General features: G+C 37.1%; 1 protein-coding gene across 3 annotated transcripts in view; it reads right to left on the minus strand.

Moving 5' to 3' along the window:
* Positions 1 to 21,881, minus strand: part of PLA2G4A (phospholipase A2 group IVA) — a 157,037-nt gene that overhangs the window by 32,402 nt on the left and 102,754 nt on the right. For all 3 annotated transcript variants that reach the window (XM_011231846.3, XM_034666785.1, XM_002924848.4), the window contains 5 exons: positions 14,504 to 14,726; positions 13,638 to 13,752; positions 7,318 to 7,455; positions 7,137 to 7,229; positions 3,429 to 3,500 (listed from right to left, as the gene is read on the minus strand). In XM_011231846.3, coding sequence (XP_011230148.1) covers positions 3,429 to 3,500; positions 7,137 to 7,229; positions 7,318 to 7,455; positions 13,638 to 13,752; positions 14,504 to 14,726 — 641 coding nt within the window. The remainder of the gene's footprint in view (positions 1 to 3,428; positions 3,501 to 7,136; positions 7,230 to 7,317; positions 7,456 to 13,637; positions 13,753 to 14,503; positions 14,727 to 21,881) is intronic.

Here is a 21,881-nt window from a genome sequence, read left to right on the forward strand (position 1 = left end):
CCTTTTCCTTCTTCTTCTTCCTCCTCCTCCTTTTCCTTCCATCATAATTACCATCATCATCATTATTATTGTCATTATTATTAAATAAGCCTCACTTCCATACCAAAAGAAGACCTACTTTCCTTATAAGATATTTGGAAATGGCATCATTTGTGGGACAAACCCAGCAGTCAACAGATAAATGATAATCGACTGCTTTTTAGTTACAATACTAAATAAATTTCTATTTGTATAGCCTTTTACAACTTAACTCCCTTTATATGTATTTGCAGTTTGATAATTATAACAATTCTGTGAGAGCAGGTAAAATGATGCCAGTACAGATTTGAAGAAACTAAAGTTGAAAATTCCTAAAGACCTTGCTCAAAATCATCTGATGAAAAATGAAGAAGCCTCAAGAGAATGAGGAGACAAGCCACAGACTGGGAGAAAATATTTGCAAAAAACACATCTGATAAAGGACTGTTTATCTGACAAAGAACCCTCAGAATTCAACAATAAGAAAACAAATATCCCAATTAAAAAATGGGCAAAGGAACTTACAGACACCACACCAAAGAGGACATAGAAATGGCAAGTAAACATATGAAGAGATGGTCCACATCATGTCACCAGGAAAATAATGATTAGAACATCAATGAGATAACACTACACACCTATTAGAAACGCCACAATCCTGAACATTGACATTACTGAATGCTGGTGAGGATGTGAAGCAACAGGGACGCTCACACATGTTCGTGGCAACACAAAACAGTACAGCCGCTTCGGAAATTTTTTACAAACTAAATTAGACTCCCATCACGTGATCCAGCAATCATGTTTCTTGGTTTTCACCCAAAGGAAATGAAAACATATCCACACAAAAATCTGAACATGGATTTTTTTTTTTAAGATTTTATTTATTTATTTTACAGAGAGACAGCCAGCGAGAGAGAGAACACAAGCAAGCAGGGAGAGCGGGAGAGGAAGAAGCAGACTCATAGCAGAGGAGCCTGATGTGGGGCTCAATCCCAGAACACCAGGATCATGCCCTGAGCCGAAGGCAGATGCTTAACAACTGAGCCACCCAGGCGCCCCTGAACATGGATGTTTATAGCAGTTTTAATAATGGCCAAAACTTGGAAGCAAATAAGATGTCCTTCAATAGGTGAATGGATAAATAAACTGATACATTCAGACCATGGAATGTTATTCAGTGCTTAAGAAAAAAAAAAAAAAGAGCTATGAAGCCATGAAAAGACATGGAGGAAACTCAAATGCACATTACTAAGTGAAAGAAGCCAATTTGAAAAGGCTGCATACTGTACGATCCCAACAATCTGACGTACTAGAAAAGGCAAAACCGTGGAGACAGTAGAAAGAAAGTGGTTGTCAGATGTTGGGGTGGGGGACAGAGGAAGAAATAAACCGCACAGAGGGGTGCTTCGGGCAGTGACACTACTCTGTATGAAGTTATAATGGTAGGTGCATGTCAGTCTACATTTGTGAAAGCCTATAGAATATACGATATCAAGAGTAAACCCTAATGTTTGGACTTTGGGTGATAAGGATGTGTCAATGTGGTTTCATAGATCGTAATAAATATACCACTCTGATATAGATGTTGATAGTGGGGGAGGCTCTGTGTGTGTGTGCGCAAGAAATATATGGGAACTCTCTGTTCTTTCTGCTCAATTTTGTTGTGAATCTAAAATTACTCCAAAAATTTTATTCAAAAGGAAAAAAATGAATATTAAGAACCGGTAAGAAATCCCTAAGAACATCCTGAATCTCATTCTCCCATCTAGGTTGGTACTAAAACAAAAGTAGGCATGTACAAAAAGGGCCTTTGAACTTCTCAGCCTTAAGATAAACAGAGGTGATCAAATGTACCAACCATCTATAGCAATTTCCTTAATAATTAACAATCCATTATTACACCTACCTGACAGTCCCTCTATTAATACACACTAATTCTAAAAATGTTAGGCATATACTGTCTATTCCCTTTGTAATGGCCAGCACCCTTCATTAAAAGGAAATTCAAAATTAAAAAAAAAAAGACCCAAACAACTAAAAAAATTAAAGTTAAAAACAGGAAGGAGCCAGAATGAGGACTGAGCTCTTTCCAGGCCAGGGTTCTTTCATGGTTCCTGCCTAATATATGGAATTGGGCCAATCACAGGCTTCCTGAAGCAACAGGACAGTGGGCAAATAGGGACTGAAGAGGAGACTAGGAGCAGGGGCCAAACCTCGCGTCTGGTCGAAAGTTTTGTCTGCCCAGGGAAGGGTTAATTTTTTAAATTTTACAAGAAACTACAGGCTAGCCAAACTGTGGGCTTGTGTCGCTGCATTTCCCAGGGAAGCTACCCTTCCTCTAGTTTATACAAACCCATCTTACGAGGAGGTCACGGCACCGCAGTGAAAAGAGAATTTTAATTTTAATTTTAATGTTGATTCAGCAAGGATAAAACAGGCTCTTCCAATATCTACACCGTGGCGGGAGGAATTCATGAATTTAGAGCAAAAAAAGCGTTTAAGACCTTCTAAAATCTAGATGGTCACATTCACACGATTGTAGGATGTTTACCCAGTTATTATAAAATGTAGAATCACTCCACTTTCCCACATAACACTTGCAACAAATATCCCCGATCCTCACCTTATCCCTGCCCCGAGATCCACACCAAGCCGAAAACTGCCTTGTCAAAATGTGAAAGAACTCATTTACACTTAGAAATAACATCTACGATAAAAAGTTCTTGATAATTCTGGGGTGCCTGGGTAGCACAGTGGTTAGGCGTCTGTCTTCAGCTCAGGGCGTGATCCCGGCGTAACAGGATCGAGCCCCCCATCAGGCTCCTCCGCTATGAGCCTGCTTCTTCCTCTCCCACTCCTCCTGCTTGTGTTCCCTCTCTCGCTGGCTGTCTCTATCTCTGTCGAATAAATGAATAAAATCTTTAAAAAAAAAAAGTTCTTGATAATTCTACCCCACTTCGTCACCGATCTCTTCCTAAGAGGTGGATTGCTGACCATGGGATAAGGCTCAGGAACGGACTGAGAATAATTGTTCACATGATGCTTTATTAATAACAAAATTTTTACAGATGAAATTCTAATTTTTTAAAGCCACGGAAAAATGTTCCCATATCACAATTTTCATGCCAAGAAGCCTGGTGCTGTAATCGGACTTAGAATTTGGTATTTCTATCATCCCAGTTTATTCTCCATTTGTTCCAGGGATAATATTTTGAGGTATTAAAAAGAAAAGCATAAGGGATATTTATATTGGCATATTTTATTATATACACAGCATCAATTATCTCTGTGAACCAAAAGCGACCGTACTCACTATCACTCAGTGGCTTAAGCAGAGACCACCACTAGCATCTTGAGCGAGGAGTCAGACACAACCCATAGTTCCTTTCCAGAGAAGATTCTCTTACCTTTGGGTTCCTGTGATTCATCATCGCTATCTGAGCTGTCATTACTCACAATATGCTCTGCTGTAATATTTTCTGCAGGGAAAAAACCAGAACAGTTGAAGGATCTCAGGTGTCAAGACTCACAATTAAATTTACTGTAAGGAAGAAATCTCAGGAAAACCACCAAGTGACAGCTACGAAGTTTACTAGTGTAAACTTAGATCAATTTAGTACCGAAATTTATTAGTTTTACTAGTATTTTAAAATTTCTCAGTGGACCACAAAATTTCCCAGGACAGGAAAAATTAGTTTAAAACTACTCATTCATGATTTAAAGGAGAGAATTTTATTTGTTTGTCTTAAACCTGACAGAAAGAATAACTTGGTTGTAGCTCCTTGTTATACCAAAAAGGTATATTTTTCTGCAATGAACTATTTTTAAGTAGTGTTTAGGAGGATAAATGTAGGGTAAAACCAAAATGCACAGGGAAACCACAGGACAATTCCTTCAAAATGAATGAAAACTACTAATATAAGGTATCTTTTGATTTTCAATAATACTGAAAATTGTTGAAATGTGTCTTTTGGTGTCAAGAATTTGGTGTCAAGAATTATTAAGAGGGCAGTTATAAAAACTGAAATAGAAACCATAAATCCTTAACACTTAAAACAAAGACAGGAGTAAAATCCACATAATAACTAGCTGTTCTTTTTTTTTCCAAGTAAAAATTACCTAAACTATGGAGTATACAGACCATTCTTATCATCAGCATTTGTAGAAAAATCAAACTTTCTTTGGACACGGACATGAAACCACTTTCTGTATAGTGACTTTTTTCTTCTCCCAGTCAGAATTTTTTTATTTTAAAAAACATGACTCTAAATTTATAATTTTCACTGATAGAATCATTTTAAGGCTTTAAACTCAGAGAAACAGACTCTAAATTTGTAATTTTCAGTGATAGAATCATTTGGGGGCTTTAAACTTGGAGAAATCTATGTATAACTTTTAGTTTCCCCTTATTACTCTGCATATGTTTATTATACCTACATAAATGTCATATACATGAACGACTGAGGGCATATAATGGAAGGCTATTAAATGCTTGAGGTAGTGGGCTGACTTTAATTTTTAGATTTATTTTACCAGCATGATTACACATATGAAATCAATAAAAGATAATGTTCACAGGCTAATATTATTTATTTCATTTCATAACTATTACAGAAAGTAGTTTTGTTGTATAGAAGAGGGGTGGTGTTAAGAAATGATCTGCTCTAGGTGCAGGCATGTATTTTAGCAGAACAAAATTTTCTTCCTGTAAGCGTTTTTTCTTTTCTTTTCTTTCTTTCTTTCTTTTTTTCTTTTCTTTCTTTCTTTTTCTTTCTTTCTTTCTTTCTTTCTTTCTTTCTTTCTTTCTTTCTTTCCCTTTCTTTCTTTCTTTCTCTTTTTTGGGTCATATTATATACTCTCACTTAAATAAACGGTTCACACACACACACAAAAAGGTTCACCAAAACACTATCTTTTTTGTAAAGATATTTTCAAGAGATAAATAGCTAAATATTTGAATGTATCTATTTTCCATCACTACTGTATAACATAGCTCCATCTGTCCAAAACACAGGTTGCTTACATTCAAAATTCCTTGAGAATGTAAAGAATTTCATTTAGAGTTATCAGATTATGGTCCAATTTACCATAATGTCTTTCTTCAGAAGGGAGGAAGCAAACACAGAAACCATCTCTGAGCACCCCATGAAGAGGTAGACTTTGGTCAACTGGTGGATGAAAGAGTCACCAGGCGTCTTCGGATTCCCCTCAGTCACCTCTCTGGTCTCATTTCTGGAAACCCTTACCTAATCTGAGGTAACACGCATCCTGCTGGCCGGTGGATCTCAAGTACACAACATTCCCCCTCGGTCTGACACACAGGACAAGTAAATAGGCTGCCAAACCACTGGCCCCAAAGGAAACCTCTCACAATAAAGAATATTCTGAAGACTACTTAGTGTAAACACTCTCCTTTTCCTTGGCCTTCAGCCATTGTCTCACCCACCTCAGATCTGTTATTTCAGTCCTATTCTCTTCCTGCCATAGGAGGAGAAAATAACAAGTCCTAGGTTTATCTAAATTATTCAACAGAGAAGGAAGCCACATAACATGTGCTCCATCTGTCCTTTTTCTCTTTTCTTCTGAAATCTTCATAAAATTTTGAGAAGAGTTAGTTATTTCCATAAAATTAGAGTCATGAACAGGCTATTTATCCACGTGGGGTATAATGTTCATTAAAAAAAAGTCAAGTCAGAGCATTTCAGCAATAGACACTTGGCCTCGTGGTTACTCTTGAGAGAATGGGGCTCTGTAGTTAAGGCTGGAGCAGGCTCCAAAGTTGCACCTGGCTTGGCTGCTTGCTAACTGAGTGCTGCTCAGAGGAGAGGGGCAGTTTCAAGCACAAAGTGCTTTCTTTATTGTTTTTATTTTTATTTTAACATCGTTGGAGCTAGTGCAATCATAAGATCACTTCTCCGTGACTTATAAAGAACTACCCAAAAATACAAATGATACTATAGAAGAAAATGTTAAGGACTCTGGAAAATTGCTGTGCACTTAATATCAATATCAAATAGCTAAAATCGATTTTGCAGGAGGAATGATAACACTACTTAGAAGCCAATCTGTAGTGTATTAATTAATGTTACAATTGTGGGGGGGGCGTTGCTTATAAAGCTTAATTAAATCAACTGTCACTGCCTGGAAAAACTAAGGGCAGCTTGTCAAAAAAAAAAAAAATCCTACATTAAGTTTTTTACATGCATTCTTCAAATGAATTGATCGTTGAAAAAGTCATTCATGTTCTTCTGTGAACATAGTTGTGTGATACTTCACGGTCAGAGGAGAGGTAGTAGGGAGTTAGTGTGCTGATAATCGACAGGACCCTCCTTCCCAGTCCCTGCCGGGCCGGCCCCACAGTCAGATTTAGCATTCACTGCTCCTTTCCACAACCAGTCAAAATAGCCATAAGGAAACCGCTGGCAAGGGATTTGGGAGACGCTGAATGTATGTTTCATTTTGTTTGCTTTGAGTCAAATTACTCATCGACGAAAACCAATGTTCCTGTCATTAACCTTATAACCAGTAAAAACCACTGGTCCTCAGCTGAGTCTACTTTTTCAAGTTTTGTAAATATTATAATTTATTATGGGCCAAGGAGTTAGATTTAAAGAAAATCATTAGTGTTAATTTATTAGATGTAATTTGAAATATCATTTCCTCCTTTTTCATATGACTTAGCTATAGGAAGCTAACAGAATTCTAGTGAGTTAGTAATTAAGAGGTAAATGAGCCGGCAAGCATGAATTTTAGTATCATACTGTGTTCAACTGCTGACGAACCTAATCTCTTAAAAGCAAACCCTATTTTATAAAAGGAGTATTCTCTAATGTGAGCAGTATGTTTAGATATATAATGACTAAGAGGAATGAAGACGCCCCAGTTAAAAATTATTCTTAGGAATCAATAGTTCTTACGAATCTCAAAACCTCAGTGTCAGAATCTTAAGAAGTAATACACAGATGATTCTTGGGAAATACTTAGGTTGATTTAACTAAGTTATTGGTAACTTTAGAACAACTACTATCTTAATGGTGATTTAATTGTCTATATAGGTGTGTTAAAATTTATCAATTTAGCACAATATGATCAACAGAAATATGTTTTAATAATACCTAATTCTTCCTCCATTGTAGAACCTTTATTTTGTGAGCCAGAAACTCCCAAGACTCTGTTGAACAATATAGAAAAGGCACTGCCCCAGACACCTAAAATAAAGCAAAAATGGAGAATAACTTCGAATGCGCCGAGATTTAAAACAGTCAAGCAAACAAATGGTAGATTTTGATCACTTACCCATTAAGAAATGCAAGGGGTTTTCTTCGTATTTCTTCACAACTGTTCCCATAAAAAATTTGCTTCCAAATAAGTCAGGAGCCATAAAAGTACCATATTTAGCCATGCCAATCTCATATGGGCTAAATTCAACCCAATCTGAAAGCATTTTAAAAAAGTGCAATCCATTAAAGGAAAATACTACAGAAATGTGCACAAAGATCGCTTCCAACAATGCCTTGATCATTTTCATTTATTTAAAATATTTTTAAAAAATTAACCGAATGCCTATTATGTATGTAGCACTGTATAGAAGTCGGGGGAAAACAGCTTATTGAGATGAAAACACAAAAGGATCCCTTCCAATTTGTACAAACTGAGTATCTTCTGCATTTAAAAGCTCAGACATCTTTTATGAAGTCCTTCTTAATTCTAAAGAATGGAAAACAGAAAACTGCTAACTCAGATGTAAAATCCATGAAGGAGATAGAAGAAATTAAACTCTGATAACACAGGCAGATTATGAAATGGAAGAAAGTGTTTTCTAACATTTGCCTTTTCTTCCTTTTTCTTTAATTTTGTTTATTAATCATTCTTGTGACTCAAGATTATAATGCAAAGTTTTTATGTTGAGTGTCTTAAGAAATACATGGTAATAGGGTCAAGAGAGCATACTTTCTGGGAGTTGAGGCTATGGAGCCAGACCCCTGGGTTCAAATTCATTTTGCTGCTTACCAAATATTCAAGCTTTGGCAGATTACTTGCGTTCTTTGTGTTTTAGTTCCTTAATCTATAGAATGTGAATAAAATCAGGAGATTGTAAAATTGTTGTGAAAATCTAATGGGTATAGAAATGAAAAGAACTTAGAAGAGGGCATAGCACATTTCAATCACTCTATAAATGGTAGCCACTATTAGATTTCATATATATCCATGACTATCACTGTGTCTAATTATGCATCCAAAAAGAATTCCTGGTTTTTGATTCCTACTTCCCACACTTGCTACCCTCGTTCCTCTACTTCCTGGTAAATGGTACTACTTTGCAGATAGTCATACCGCTATTCATACTTTATCCTTGACAGTTCTTTTCCTTTTATGTCTTACATACACAAACTCAAGTTCTGTAGGCTCTCTTACTGGATATGGTTAGAAACAGGCTGCTTATCTATTTGTCCACCATGGGCCACCATCCATTTATACCCTACTGGTACAAGCTGCCATACTCTCTTTCCTGGATCTCCACAACAGTCTTGTAAAACATCTCTTCTCTATTCCCCTGCTATCTTTTTGATACTTGTAGCAGGAATGAATTTTAAAAACAGAAATCCCAGCACACTAATGACAGCTGAAAGCTTTCCAACAGCTTCCCTTTACACTGAACATAAAACTGTGGTCAATAAAGCTTCAAGATGGTCTTGCTGGTGCTCCCTGACCTCATGTCCTAACCAATCTCCCATTATGTTGGTCTTGTTCTTTTTGCTTCAGCCACACAAGTCTTCTTAATGTTCCTCAAAGAGAAAGCTCGATGACACCTCAGTGCCTTTATGCTTGCTATTGCCTTATGCAATTACAAGGCTTGCTCCTTCTTTAGTTCAAGGTCCAATTTCATTGGCCACTTTCTGTCAAGTCCCACAACCATCCACCCTTGCTTAACCTGTAACCCTCTGCTCTCCTTTAACCCCCCTCCCTTCTGAAATCATTACATGCCTATCCAAACAATCCAAAATCCAAGGAACTTAAAAATCCACAAACTTTTCTGCTATTCATTTGGTGGTAAAGTCTGACCTGAATTCATTCAGCAGAGAAAAGTCTTGAAATGATGTGAGGTTTAATTTTTATTTATCTCACTAAATACGAATATTGACACATCCTATTAATCACTCTTTTTGACTCTGAGATCTGAGGGCGATATTATGTAACATACAATGTAAGTATTTTTTTAACTTTAAAATCTAAAATATTCTGAATTTCAAGACATCTATCCCCAAAGTTTTAGAAAAGGGACTGTGGATGTGTATTTATTGTTTACTCAGTGGCAGATCGTAACGCTCTCCTTTTGTCAAGGAAGTTATGAAATCACGGTTGGGATGAGAAGACATTATAATTCATTTCCAACCAAAGCCAAGTGGCGCATACACCTTTCATCAGAAAGTGGTGTGTTTTATAATGATTTACATGCAGTTAGCAAGATATGACTAGCAATGAATCAGAGGTTGCTAGGAAAATTCTGTATCACTACAAGTAATTTCCCATCTCTGAATTTCATCCCCTTATCTTGGGTACTGAAACACAATGATTTCTCGAGTAATGTCTTCTTTATTCATGCTCTGGTGTGCACACAGTAATTACATTCTCAAGGTAAGCTTGCTCTCTAGTCCTTACTGAAGGACTCACCATAGCAGTATGTGACTATTATTCTTCTTGCTGTTGACTCACACATTTCAAATTGAACCTCTCTCTTGTACCTCCATCTGCTCGTTTCCAACTTCCTCTTGCGCATTTACACTCAGACATACTGTCATCACATCCCACTATGCTTACCTGGAAAGGAACTCATCATCCTTCCTCCCAGGCTAGCTTACCTGTTTCTGTAAACCACGCTCTTATAGCCCCGAAAAGGAATTTTAAATAATTCCGTTTAAAAAACTGAAACCCCTCTTTTACTCACTCATATCAAACCCATTCATTACCACCTCTCGCTGGTAACCTTTCGGGCTTTTTATATCCATCTTTATCTCTTATCAGGATCTCCCTGGTTCCAGGACCTTATTACAAAAGCACAGTGATAGGCTGCTTCCCGTTTCTTTCCTTGCTAATCTACACCCACATGAATCACCAAAATACTTTTTTTCCCCAAACACACTACTTAAACAATTTTATCGCCCTGCCCCAAAACACCAAATATTTCCCATTATCATCATAATTGAATAAAAAGATTTCTGTCTGGAATTCAAATCTTTCTATAACTTTACACTAAGAGTTTTCCCAAATGTACCACCCACCTTCACCAACTCATACTAAGGCTAGTTTCTTTTTACTGCTCTCCAAAACCTACTTTCGGCTCCCCTTCTGAAAATTTTCTCACGCTATTTCACACAAAGAGGACTATTTACCTCCCTTGACAGACCTTTCCATGTTCAACCGAAGACTGAGTTCTGTCACCCACATGAAGTCTTTCTTATGACTGTACTAAATCTCTATGATATCTTACTCTATGTCACTTCCACACACTTTAAGAGATCATAATATTCTATGTGTACGGCTCACTCGTTTTCCATGTTTTATTTTTGTCTTTTTTAAAAAGTTTTTCTTGTTCTTTTTAAATTTTTTTTAAAGATTTTTATTTATTTATTTGACAGAGAGATGCAGCAAGAGAGGGAACACAAGCAGGGGGAGTGGGAGAGGGAGAAGCAGGCTTCTCGCTGATCAGGGAGCCCAATGTGGGGCTCCATCCCAGGACCTTGGAATCATGACCTGAGCGGAAGGCACACGCTTAATGACTGCGCCACCCAGAAGCCCCTATTTTTGTCTTGTTAATGGGATTGTAACTTTCCTGAGGAATAATACTATGTATTTACTCTTACAGTATCTGTCAAAGAATTTAACACGATGTTGAGTCCATAAGTTGTGCTCAATAAATGCAATTTCCTGACCAATGGAAACGTAAAAATGAAAGCACTGTAGTGAAGTGAAGGAGTCAAAAAATATTTAACAGTTTAAACAACTATTGTTTATTTGTTTAAAATCTTCAAAAGAGGAAAATGTTTAAAACTACTCTAAAGGGAAGAAAAACATTCTCTGATATTGTGGAAATAAAGTTGATAAAAACTTCTGTAAGCTAATTTGCTTCTTTGACTTTTAAAAATATTATTCAGTTAATATTTCAACTCCCCCCCCCGAATATCCATTTTTAATCAAGCAAACTTTAAAGGAATTAAGTATAGACATATCTCTTTTTTTTCCTCCCCAATATCCCAAGCTACTTGAAGCTTCGTAACATAACACCTTTGAATCTCTTATCTGGGTGCAAGATCCAAATAACTAATGCTGGATGGCTTTGTCCAACTCTGTTGGAAGAAACAGCTTTGAACCTCCTTATCGTAAGAGCTTAACAATGAAGGTTAATGGTGTATCTCTCATCTCGGTAACAGTATCGCAGTGAGGCAGATGGCCCAAATCAGATACATCAAGGTCAAAAGGTACGTAGAACAGCCTTTCCCACTCTAGGTGAACCCAAAACATTCACTTGCTCTTTAATGATTGTGGTCGGATTTTTCCACTGAGAATGGCTACTGCTTCAAAGTTCAGAATATAAAAAGATGACTATTAGAATGTCATAACAATCATGACAATAGTAATGACACTATATTTTATGTCTCTTTATGATGTTCCATCTTCTGCCTACCTCATGTGATTGTCTTAATAGCTCTGTAAGATATACCTGATGTTTATTAATATCCTTTTTTTTTTTAATAATGAGGAAAATCAGAATCAGAGAGATAAATGACCCACCTAAGGTATTTCAGCTTAGAAATAAGACAAGGCTTCCAAATTAGTCTAGTGCTTGTTTGACCATATCATAATGGTTTTGAGGTAAAATGGCTTATTTGGCTAGGCACAGATTTGACTAGCATACTAGCAGGATTTATCAACTTATTTGCAAACATTCCAAGACCTCACAAAACAATAGCTATAGGAAAGCAAAAAAACAAAACCAGTCTCATCATGGCACTTACTTTTCTTATATGAATAAATTTCAATTCTCCCTATGAACTTCATTACAATCAAGACCTTGCTCCTTATTACTGCTGAGCATGCCATGGTTACTCCAGATTCCTAATGTATGCCTTCTCCCCATCCAATAACTAAATTTGCCTTTCATATATAAACCTATTTATAGTTAAGATCCAGACCTCTGATTTCTCATACAGCTTTCAGACAGCACTAAATTTTTAAGATTTCCTTAAATTAAATTGGGCCTGCCATTGTTTTATGTAAGTTGCATACTTTATATCATTTTTTTAGAGAAACATATGACAGGCTCATTCTTATTTTACAGATATAGAAACAGACTAAAAGATGTAACTTGGTCAAGGAACTATGCATAGTCATTTCTTTCGCCTTAACTTCTTTAATAATTATTGTAAATTTCCCAGATTATAAGATCTGATAGAGTGGGGGCAATATACTGTGGTAGGAGAGGGGAGCTCATGCTTAGCACCTGGCTTACTACATTCTACATAGTCAGTAACCAGAGAAGCCAACATTCTTATAAAACAAAGGATTTTCAAGAACAAATATCAGCTCTGCTATTTACCTTCTGTGTGGCAATATGCAAATCATTTAATCTTTCTGAGGTTTTTTTTTTTTTCCTTCTATGAAACAGAGTTAAAAATACCTCACTTCCTGAGTTGTAGTAAAAGTTGAATAAGATAATAAATATGGTAAGTGATTTCGGAACCATCAGCATGATGAACATTTTAGTCAATATAACTGGTAAGCGTTTGGATGAATTGCAGGTGTACTGCTTTTTATAAATAATTCAAAATTCTTGCCTGAGAGTAGTCAGTTGAAAAAAATTAGACTTTGTAAAATTACAAAAGGATTCTGGATATAGATCTGTTAATTTACATGCCATTCACAATGATTTTTTTTTTTTAAGCTCATGGTGTGACTGATTTCACTAAGGTCCTTTTCCTAAAATTACAGTGAACCCTACCAGCTAATAGTGAGAAATGTTTCCACACTGCAGATTAGGACTGCCGAAGGTCCCCAGAGGCATGAGATCACACGCTCTGAGAACGCCCAACAAGAAGCAAAGCTGCAGAAGAAACAGATATTTACGTTTGAGATTTAACAAAATGAGGCATTTTGTTCACCAGTTGCCACAAGTACAGACTAGCAGTTTCTAAGTGCCATATTATAAAAATTACAACAGTGCTTGGAATGATAAACGTATATCATGTTATCTAATTTAATGAAAATATAAGCAGTAAGCAAAAGAATATGCATTGCCTAGAAGCACTAGGCACACTATATTGCTAAAGTCGTTGAGAAATGAGTAACTAAAGTTGAGGAGATAATAGTCATGACTTTTTTTATAGTTTCTATTTCACTAATTTAAATGAAGATATATTAGTAACTACTTTCATGGAATATTCTCTACAACCAGAAAATCATCTAGCTTAATATTTTCTTGTATCTTTGAATGTTTTCATGTTACAGAAAATACATGAAAACAGACAACTAAAATTGCTTAGGATCCTCCTCTAATGAAAATCATGAGAAACCGTGGTTCAAAGGTTCGTGGAAATGTTTTGAAAGAGGAAATTACATACCTGCAAACATTAGCTCTGAAACATCGGGTTTGACATGGAGACAGGTGAAGAGAGGTAAAGGACATTGACCAGAATTGACTTTTTCCTTCAAACTACTCAAGGTAGTGTTCATTCTCTGTCCACAGAAGAAATAAAGAAATGGTTTTAAATATAGAAACAAACACAGATAGAAAGCTATTTAAAATAGGACTTCCAATCAAGACAATTAAAATGTTTATACTAAAAATAAGTCTTACTTTTTTCCAGAAATCTCTGGGTCCTAATAAACAACAAAAATAAGCTCCTGGGAGGTAATTTTCTTCATTCTAAAAACAACCACAACCCTAAGGCCACATCTACATCTTAACCCTAAGGCTTAAGACCAACTTGGCAGCTATGAAAATATGAAGAAAGAATTTGGGCCCCGGATTCCCTGGCACCAACTCTATCTCCCCGACTTTATCTTCCGATGAAAGGTCACACTGTAGTCATGTGTCAAATGGGCTTTTTCCATGTGACTCACTCCCTTTTCTGACTCTCTTTTAGGCAACCTCCATATTTCCTCTACCATTAAAATATTACTTGAACTCATCTCCTGATTTAAAAAGATAGCCATTGGGGTGGGGGGGTGGGCAGTTGAGGGTTAAAATGTGTATTTTTCCAAAGAAAAAGAATACAAAAGTACTTCACTACTATCAAAACTATTACACGGAATGAGTAAGCGCTAACTGGCAATGTAGTGGTTATGTCTGGCAGGGAGAATGTGCTCGGTACACATCAGTTGAGTCAAGGGACTTGTACAAAATATATCATTTTGTTTTATTAAAACATTATGATAGACAAGGTCTACTTGTACTAAAAGGACTGTAGGTTGAGTCACAGCTTACATTGTGAATTAGTGTTTCTCCTATTAGCATCCCAAAGATATCAGTAAAGGTGACAGGTTGTCCAGAGCTTTTTTTCTTCCACAGAGACTCAACATATCTTTTAACTTTCTGTGGTGTGAGAAGTAAAAGGGGGTTGTGGCTGACATTTTTCATTAGCTCTTCATTAATCTCCTCTGGCCCTTTCTCTGGAAAATCAGGGTGAGAATATAGGGTTGACATGTACCTATAAAGAAAACAAAAGATGATTAGTGAAGAGAAAGGGCATTACACGGTAGTCTCCAAAGAAGGCAGGGACTCTCTGTCATTAAAAAAAAAAAAAAAATGGTAGAAATAGTTGGTTAACTTAATTATCTGATTGAAGATATTAATCCATTTAAGGAAAGAATGTATCGATCAGAAAGGACCTGGTTTACAATGGAAGCAAAGTCAAAAAGAGCTCTCAAGAAAAACAGTGGATTTCACATGTGGAAGCCAGAGAGGAGGCTGCCCGACCAGACTTTACGGCGCCCTGTCTAGCCTCCGGGAATGGGTAATCCCTATAGACTATCAGAGATAGATGAACACAACTCGTTTGAGTCATGTAAATAAACTGACTTATCTGGATGTAATACTAGTCAATCTGATAATTTCACTTCCCACAATGATTATCTACAGATAGGAAATGTGCTAACTAACCTATTCCGAATGCCTAATTTCCCTGACGAATGTGGTTTTTTGTTTGTTTTGTCCATTGTAAACTGGGCAGAATCCTAAGTCTTGCCAATTGTAGGTCTCAGAATTTCTGCGCATCCAAATCTGATGGTGAAATCCTGGAGAGAGAGAAGTCTTTAATTTTTTTTTTTTTTTATTCGACAGAGATAGAGACAGCCAGCGAGAGAGGGAACACAAACAGGGGGAGTGGGAGAGGAAGAAGCAGGCTCATCCGCAGAAGAGCCTGATGTGGGTCGATCCCACAATGCCGGGATCACGCCCTGAGCCGAAGGCAGACGCTTAACCGCTGTGCCACCCAGGCGCCCCGAGAGAGAAGTCTTTAAGGGAAACGCTCTCTTGTGGAGATTCTTGGCCACTAGCCATGTGACCACTTCGAATGAAACTGGAAATCGGTAAATACTACCTTGGTGTTTGATATTTAGATATCATTTATTTAGATATTTATAAACATGCAGTTACCACCCTCCTTCCTGTGCACCAATATCTCGAGTATTGTAGCTCTCCCAACTGAATGTGAAGCATGACTTTATGTGTCTGTGTCCCTTACTAAATCATGACCTCCTGCAGGGAAAACTTGGCTTATTCATCCTCTCTAGCCTCAATGACTAGCAAATGCATGTCATGTGGAAAGCACAGTTTTTTGAACTATTGAACCGAGAGAACAAAATAATAAAAGAAATAAATACCCACCACGTCATCGTACCAAAGAGTGTATAAAATAGCACATAGTTTAATCTCCTGTTTCCTTGACATTCAGATAAAAATGCCTATTATAATGATTTATCCTTCCTTTAGGGAGAGGAAAAAACTAACCTCTAATGGGTCCCTGCCATGCTCTAGGCCTGTGTTGGTTAACCGAGCATAAGCTGTTGCCTTGAAGACTTGGCAATAGCTTCCAAATCTTCTAAGAGAGGATTGATGAGTTTAAACAAATGTTCAAAGTTCCCCAATAATAACAGAACTAGAATTTAAAATGTGTCCTCTCCCCTGATAGGTTTTATTGTTTTTTTTTTTTTAATCTTTTATCTAAGATTTCAGTTCTTAGAGACCAAACTATTTCAACCTTACATTAAATTTGAATTTTTTTTATTGGATTCAGAGTTCTTTGGAGACAAACTGAGAATAATTATAAGTCAAATGGAGACTGATTAGAGACCTAAAATGGAACACACGCTCTGAAAAAAAATTTTTTTTAAATTAAAGTTCTTAAAAGATCTTTATTACATAAATTGGATTCCTAATATTTCCCCAAAACTTGTGATAAAGATAAATAAAAAAGATTTTACTCTGAACTCAAGCCTGGTATAATTACCAAATATTTATAAAAAATACAGCTTTGATTCTTTGAGATATACAGGGTCCATCCATTCCTGTAGTTATTCCGATGTCTAGCACATGATTCATTCAGATCAACAAGGACCTGATTTTCTGGACCTCATCATTCTTTTCAATAATTGCACACACTGATGGAATGTATTGGTTTACATTCAAGAACATAAAAAAAGCAGGAAAACAAAACATCTTCTTGAGCCTCTGAGTGGTTGGTTCTGGAACTATTCAGGATATGCTCCATCCTTTTGAGAACACTAAGAAGTTCTTTACTGGTCTTACTAACAAGAATAATTTCTACCTCCATGGACCATTGGCTTGCCCTTAACTTATTAAAAATTATATTATGTCACTATACATAGTTTCGATTTTGCCTTGGATTTTATTTATTTTTTATTTTTTGTTAATATTTTGCTTATTTATTTGAAAGATAGAGAGAGCACAGCAGGGGGAGCAAAGGGCAGAGGGAGAGGGAGAAGCAGGCTCCCCAAGCAGGGAGCCCAATGTGGGGCTCGATCCCAGGACCCGGGGATCATGACCTGAGCTGAAGGCAGATGCTTAACCGACTGAGACACGTAGGTGCCCCTTTCCTTGGATTTTAAAAAGCTTAAACCCAACCCTGTGTTTCGTGCTTCTCAGAGCTATAGGTTATAGCATGAATTTTAAATTGAATTTCTAGTTACATATTTACTTATTCTCACTTCTATCTTTATTGAATGCAATCCAGTTTTACTTTATAATAAGATACATTAAATCCTTTCCTTAATGAAGCTGGGTAAAAATAAGGAAAAGAACCAAACACTTGTCAGTAGAAATCAATTTAGCTGCAAAATGATTTTTTAAAAAGGTAGGTAAGAAGGAAATAATATGATCATTCTGCTGTTGGACATTGTCATTTCCAAATGTTCAACAGAATAATTTAATTACTCAAAGCTCATAGACATTATTTAAGACGTCCCTTCTCATCTATATTTAGTTGGTCTTTAAATGAACCAACTTATGATTGTAATAATGAACTGCCTCCAGCAAGATCCGAAGGCCCTTGTCTTCTCTTCCCTTCTTCCCAATGTTGGCCATTGGCTTTAGATCGAGCAAATCCTCTCTCTGGGGTTGGAGGATTGCTCAAAGCTAGGACTTGTGCCACAGCCTCAGAGGTAGATTTTTTCCCGTGGTCAAAATGTATATGGATGTCAGCCCAATTCTCTCTTTTTGTTCCATGTAGAATGGTTGCAGGCCATTTCTGCCCTCTGAAGGTTGAAGTAAACCTCACTCACTTGGGGGAATCTCTCTCTCCCGTTTTTCCTCTCTCATTCTTTCCCTATCGTGAAGCAATTGGCTTGAGGGTACAAGTCAGAGACCTAGAATACCTCAACCACTGGCACCAGGATAATGTTCTCCACTTGTTCAGCATTTATGACACCATATTCCTTAGAATTCACGAGTTTGACTTGGACAGGCCTTTCGTGATGTCATTGTGGTGACATCTAAAACCTGAGTCTTTGCTTTGGTGAAGTTAAGGATGGAGTGATAGGCAATGGCCAGTTTTCTTTAAATGGCTTCAGCTATTACTAGTTTCTGCGGATGTGCTGCCATCTATCACTCCATAGCTTGCAACTCCATAGTTAAGCTTTATTTCACTCCAATTTGCAACTCCATTGTTAGCCTTAATTTTCATCTCTTTACCAATGCATGACTCTTAATTATGCCAATCAAGTTTCTAACTAAGTGTCTTAGACATAGCAGGGCCTCTATAAATAGTTAATGAATGAATGAAAGGATCCTCAGCTTATTTCTCTATAAATCTGAAAATATCTGTCTCTAATTTTTTCAACATATTTATACGATCAGACACATTATTCTCTCTATATGAATGCATTTAGGCTAAGTGTGAAATTTTAACAGCTAAATCATGTCAAAAGTCCGCAAGGAGAGGTGCCTGGATGGCTCAGATGGTTGAACAACTGTCCCACTCATGGTTTTGGTTCAGGTCATGAGCTCAGGACCATGAGATTGAGGCCCTTTTGGGCTCCATGCTTAGTTTGGAGTCTGCTTCTCCCTCTCCGTCCCCCTTTTCCCCCCACCCCCCACCCATGCGTGCATGTGCTCACATGCGTGGGCGCGTGGGCTCTCTCTCAAATAAATAGATAAATAAATAAATAAATAAAATCTTAAAAAAAAAATTCCACAAGGAATTATCAGTACAATCCCTTCTTCCAAACACATAGGCAATGTTTTAAAATATCAGTGCCTGGCCTCCAAGGACTTGCCAAATCAGCATCTTCACGGATAGATATACAATTTCTATGCTTAAAAAAGTGTCAAAAGCAAGTCTCAAAAGCAACGAAAATTTGCAGTAACTTGAAAAGACCCTGACCCTTGTGAAGTGAATAGCCTAAAACTCTAGAAATCTCTAGATTCATTTCCCCCTCAAAACGTAGTTACTTAGGCAAATCTTCCTTCGTTTAGTCATGAAATATGTGGTAAGTTGGAGAGACCCACTAGTGAACAAGACAAGCACAGTCCCCCCGCCCCAAACAACATATTTTCTCTAACTTACATCTTGATCTTTTAGTCTATCACCTCTTATGTGGCAACGTCTCCTAAAATTGTTTCGTTTTTCAGCATGGCACGAATTCTTCAGACTGTGGAACCGAAAGTCCTCTTTCTTGAATTCCATTTTAGTCAGTTTACTGAATTGAGCCCTGTTGTTACAGATGTAGAGCTGCTCTCATTTCTCTTTAGATGGTACTGCCATGCAAACATGGCAGTCAAGAGCCCCTAACCCCTCAGGATTCTACAAATGAAGCTGTGGTGGGGAAGAGAGCTGTGCTGACCGGTTGGCAAATACTTAAACACAATGAATAACAAGTATCATCCAAAAATAATTTCAGAAATAATCACGCTAAAGGTAGTGACAGTTACAAGGGAAGCCTTTGTCCTACATAAAATTCTCTTTTGTGACCACAGAAAACTTTTTGGGAGGTCCAGGGCTTCTCCAAATATTTCCATATTACCTCATTTGTGCTAAGTAATGGTCATGTGTCAGCACAATATAAAAACTTACACAACACAAGAGTGTAATTTGTTTATCCAAGTCTTTCCGAATTCCTTCCTTTGAACTTTCTTACCTTCTCACCTATACTTTTCAAGAGAAAATGCACATGAATCATCCTGACCACCTTTTCTTCTGTCTCAGGAAGTACCTCTTCTCTCCACGATGAACAGCTTTCACTGGTGCTTTTTATCTTGTCCTGTCCTGTCTTGGTCTGAATCTTTTTCTATCCATGAGCCATCTATTTCTTTATCTTCCATCTATCTTTCCACAGTTTTCTTTACCTCAGACTTCTACACAAATGTCCAAGTTTCTTAAATTCTGAAAACCAAACCAAACCAAGATGCTTCCCCGAGTCCTATATTCCCTTTCTTGAAAGAACAAACAGCTGCTAGTAGGTTTACCTACCCACCTTTCTCCCTTTCATCTTCTAGTCACTTCTTATTTGCAATTTCATGATCAAAAGTGCTCTTTATTTACTTCAGTGATTCTTGCTAAAACCACTAAAGATTTCCAAATCCAGTTCTAAGCTAAGCTGTTCACAGACGTTTTGTTCTATTAAAAGACCCACTACTTCTTGAAATACTCTCCACCCTTGACCGCTGGGTCATCTTTTACTTGATTCTCCTCTCCGACAGCTACTTTGTATTGTCCAGTAGGGATGTCTTTCCTTTTTTGGCCCATTAACTTTTGGGATGTTCTAGAGTTCCATGAACTAAATTATTGGTGGTAATAACTGAAGTGGTAGAAGTTGGTGAAATCGCCAAGGGGGCAGTGTGTAGACGTAACAGAACAAAAGGGAGGCCCTGGAGGAAAGCTCACGTTAAGGAGCAAAGCAGTGAAAATAGAAAAGACAGTACGGAGGACAGAGCAGTCAGAGAGGATGAAATAAAAACCAAAAGGCAGAAGAGCAGGGATTTGAAAGAGGGACAGTTACAGTGTGAAATGTCTCAACCTTCAACCTCATCCTCCTGGACTCCACCAAAGAATCAAGGAGGAAAAGAACTTTAAAAGACACCATTCTATTTGGAAATTAGGTGGTTCTGAATGAAAATCAATTGTAAGGATTTTAGGAGTGAGTGGCCTTGAAGGAAATGGAATAAGTAAGAGAAGGTTAATCTTGAGGGAATTAGACAATGAAAGGTAGAGCAGAAGCTTATGTACATATAAATGTGTGGCCTGTGATATTTAAATAATTAGCCTGTAACATTTAAAATTCTCTTACTTGCATTTTGCAGGACTTGTTTTTGGAACCCTGACAGGAGAATATAAGATGCTGCCCCAAACCCATAACCAAAGCAATGAATGCAGCTCTAATTAAGCCTAAACACACACTATTATACCCTCAAATCAGCCCCCGAATTCATACCTGCTCTTTTTTAGATGAGTTTAAAAAGTAAGCTTCTTACAAAGTATTAGTCAGTGATGGACCACAGGAATCTAACAAATAGTGAATGCAGAGCAAGAAAACCACTCGAAGAGTAATAACAAAATGCTTGAGTAGACAAATTAATCTAAGGGTCCAAGTTTTTCCATCATATTACTCATTCAACAGGCAGGTGCCTGCTCTTTCCTTCAAGGGAAAGAATAATGATGGGCTACACCCTTCTTTCAAAAGAGATAAATCATTTTGAGGGTACGTACAAAGAAGGTGGTAACCATCATCCTAAGTTTTTGTTTCTTAGAGAATCTGATTCCAAATAGTTAAGAAAAGATAGATTCTTTATATGTGAATCTCTATGCAGAACATATGGTTGTCCAAGAGAAGGGTATGGTTTAATTCCAAGAATCCTAGACGAGGGGATCAAAAGCCCGACTTCACGTGCTGGTTCTGCTAGTGATCTTGGACAAATCCCTTGGCTTCTGAGTCATAGTTTCTTTAGTTGAAAAATGAAAAAACTCAGATCTGTCTCACAGGATGAGAAGGTACAGAAATCTTCAAATGCTAGACATCTGTAATATAGTATTATGATAGATGAACTTTACTATGGCTGACTGATTAAAAAGACTTGTAAGTCAAAGTCAGACATTTTGTAATAAGGTGACGCTCATGGTTGAGAGACATCTGAGGAAGAACTAATATTTGATTATCAATGTGCTTCTGCGGGTTAGGCAAACTAAAAAGTACATAGTAGATTCTCTGAACATGTTTCATAAATGTTTGTGAAAAGGCAAATCTACAGTGGACAAATATTTTATGTACAAAGTTTTACATCTCTATCCAATTTAGCTAAACTTAAATGCATAAAAAGGATTAATTTCATAATTAGATGAGAATCAGTGAAA

Source organism: Ailuropoda melanoleuca, chromosome 8 (genome assembly GCF_002007445.2).
Source record: "Ailuropoda melanoleuca isolate Jingjing chromosome 8, ASM200744v2, whole genome shotgun sequence".
NCBI lineage: Eukaryota > Metazoa > Chordata > Mammalia > Carnivora > Ursidae > Ailuropoda > Ailuropoda melanoleuca.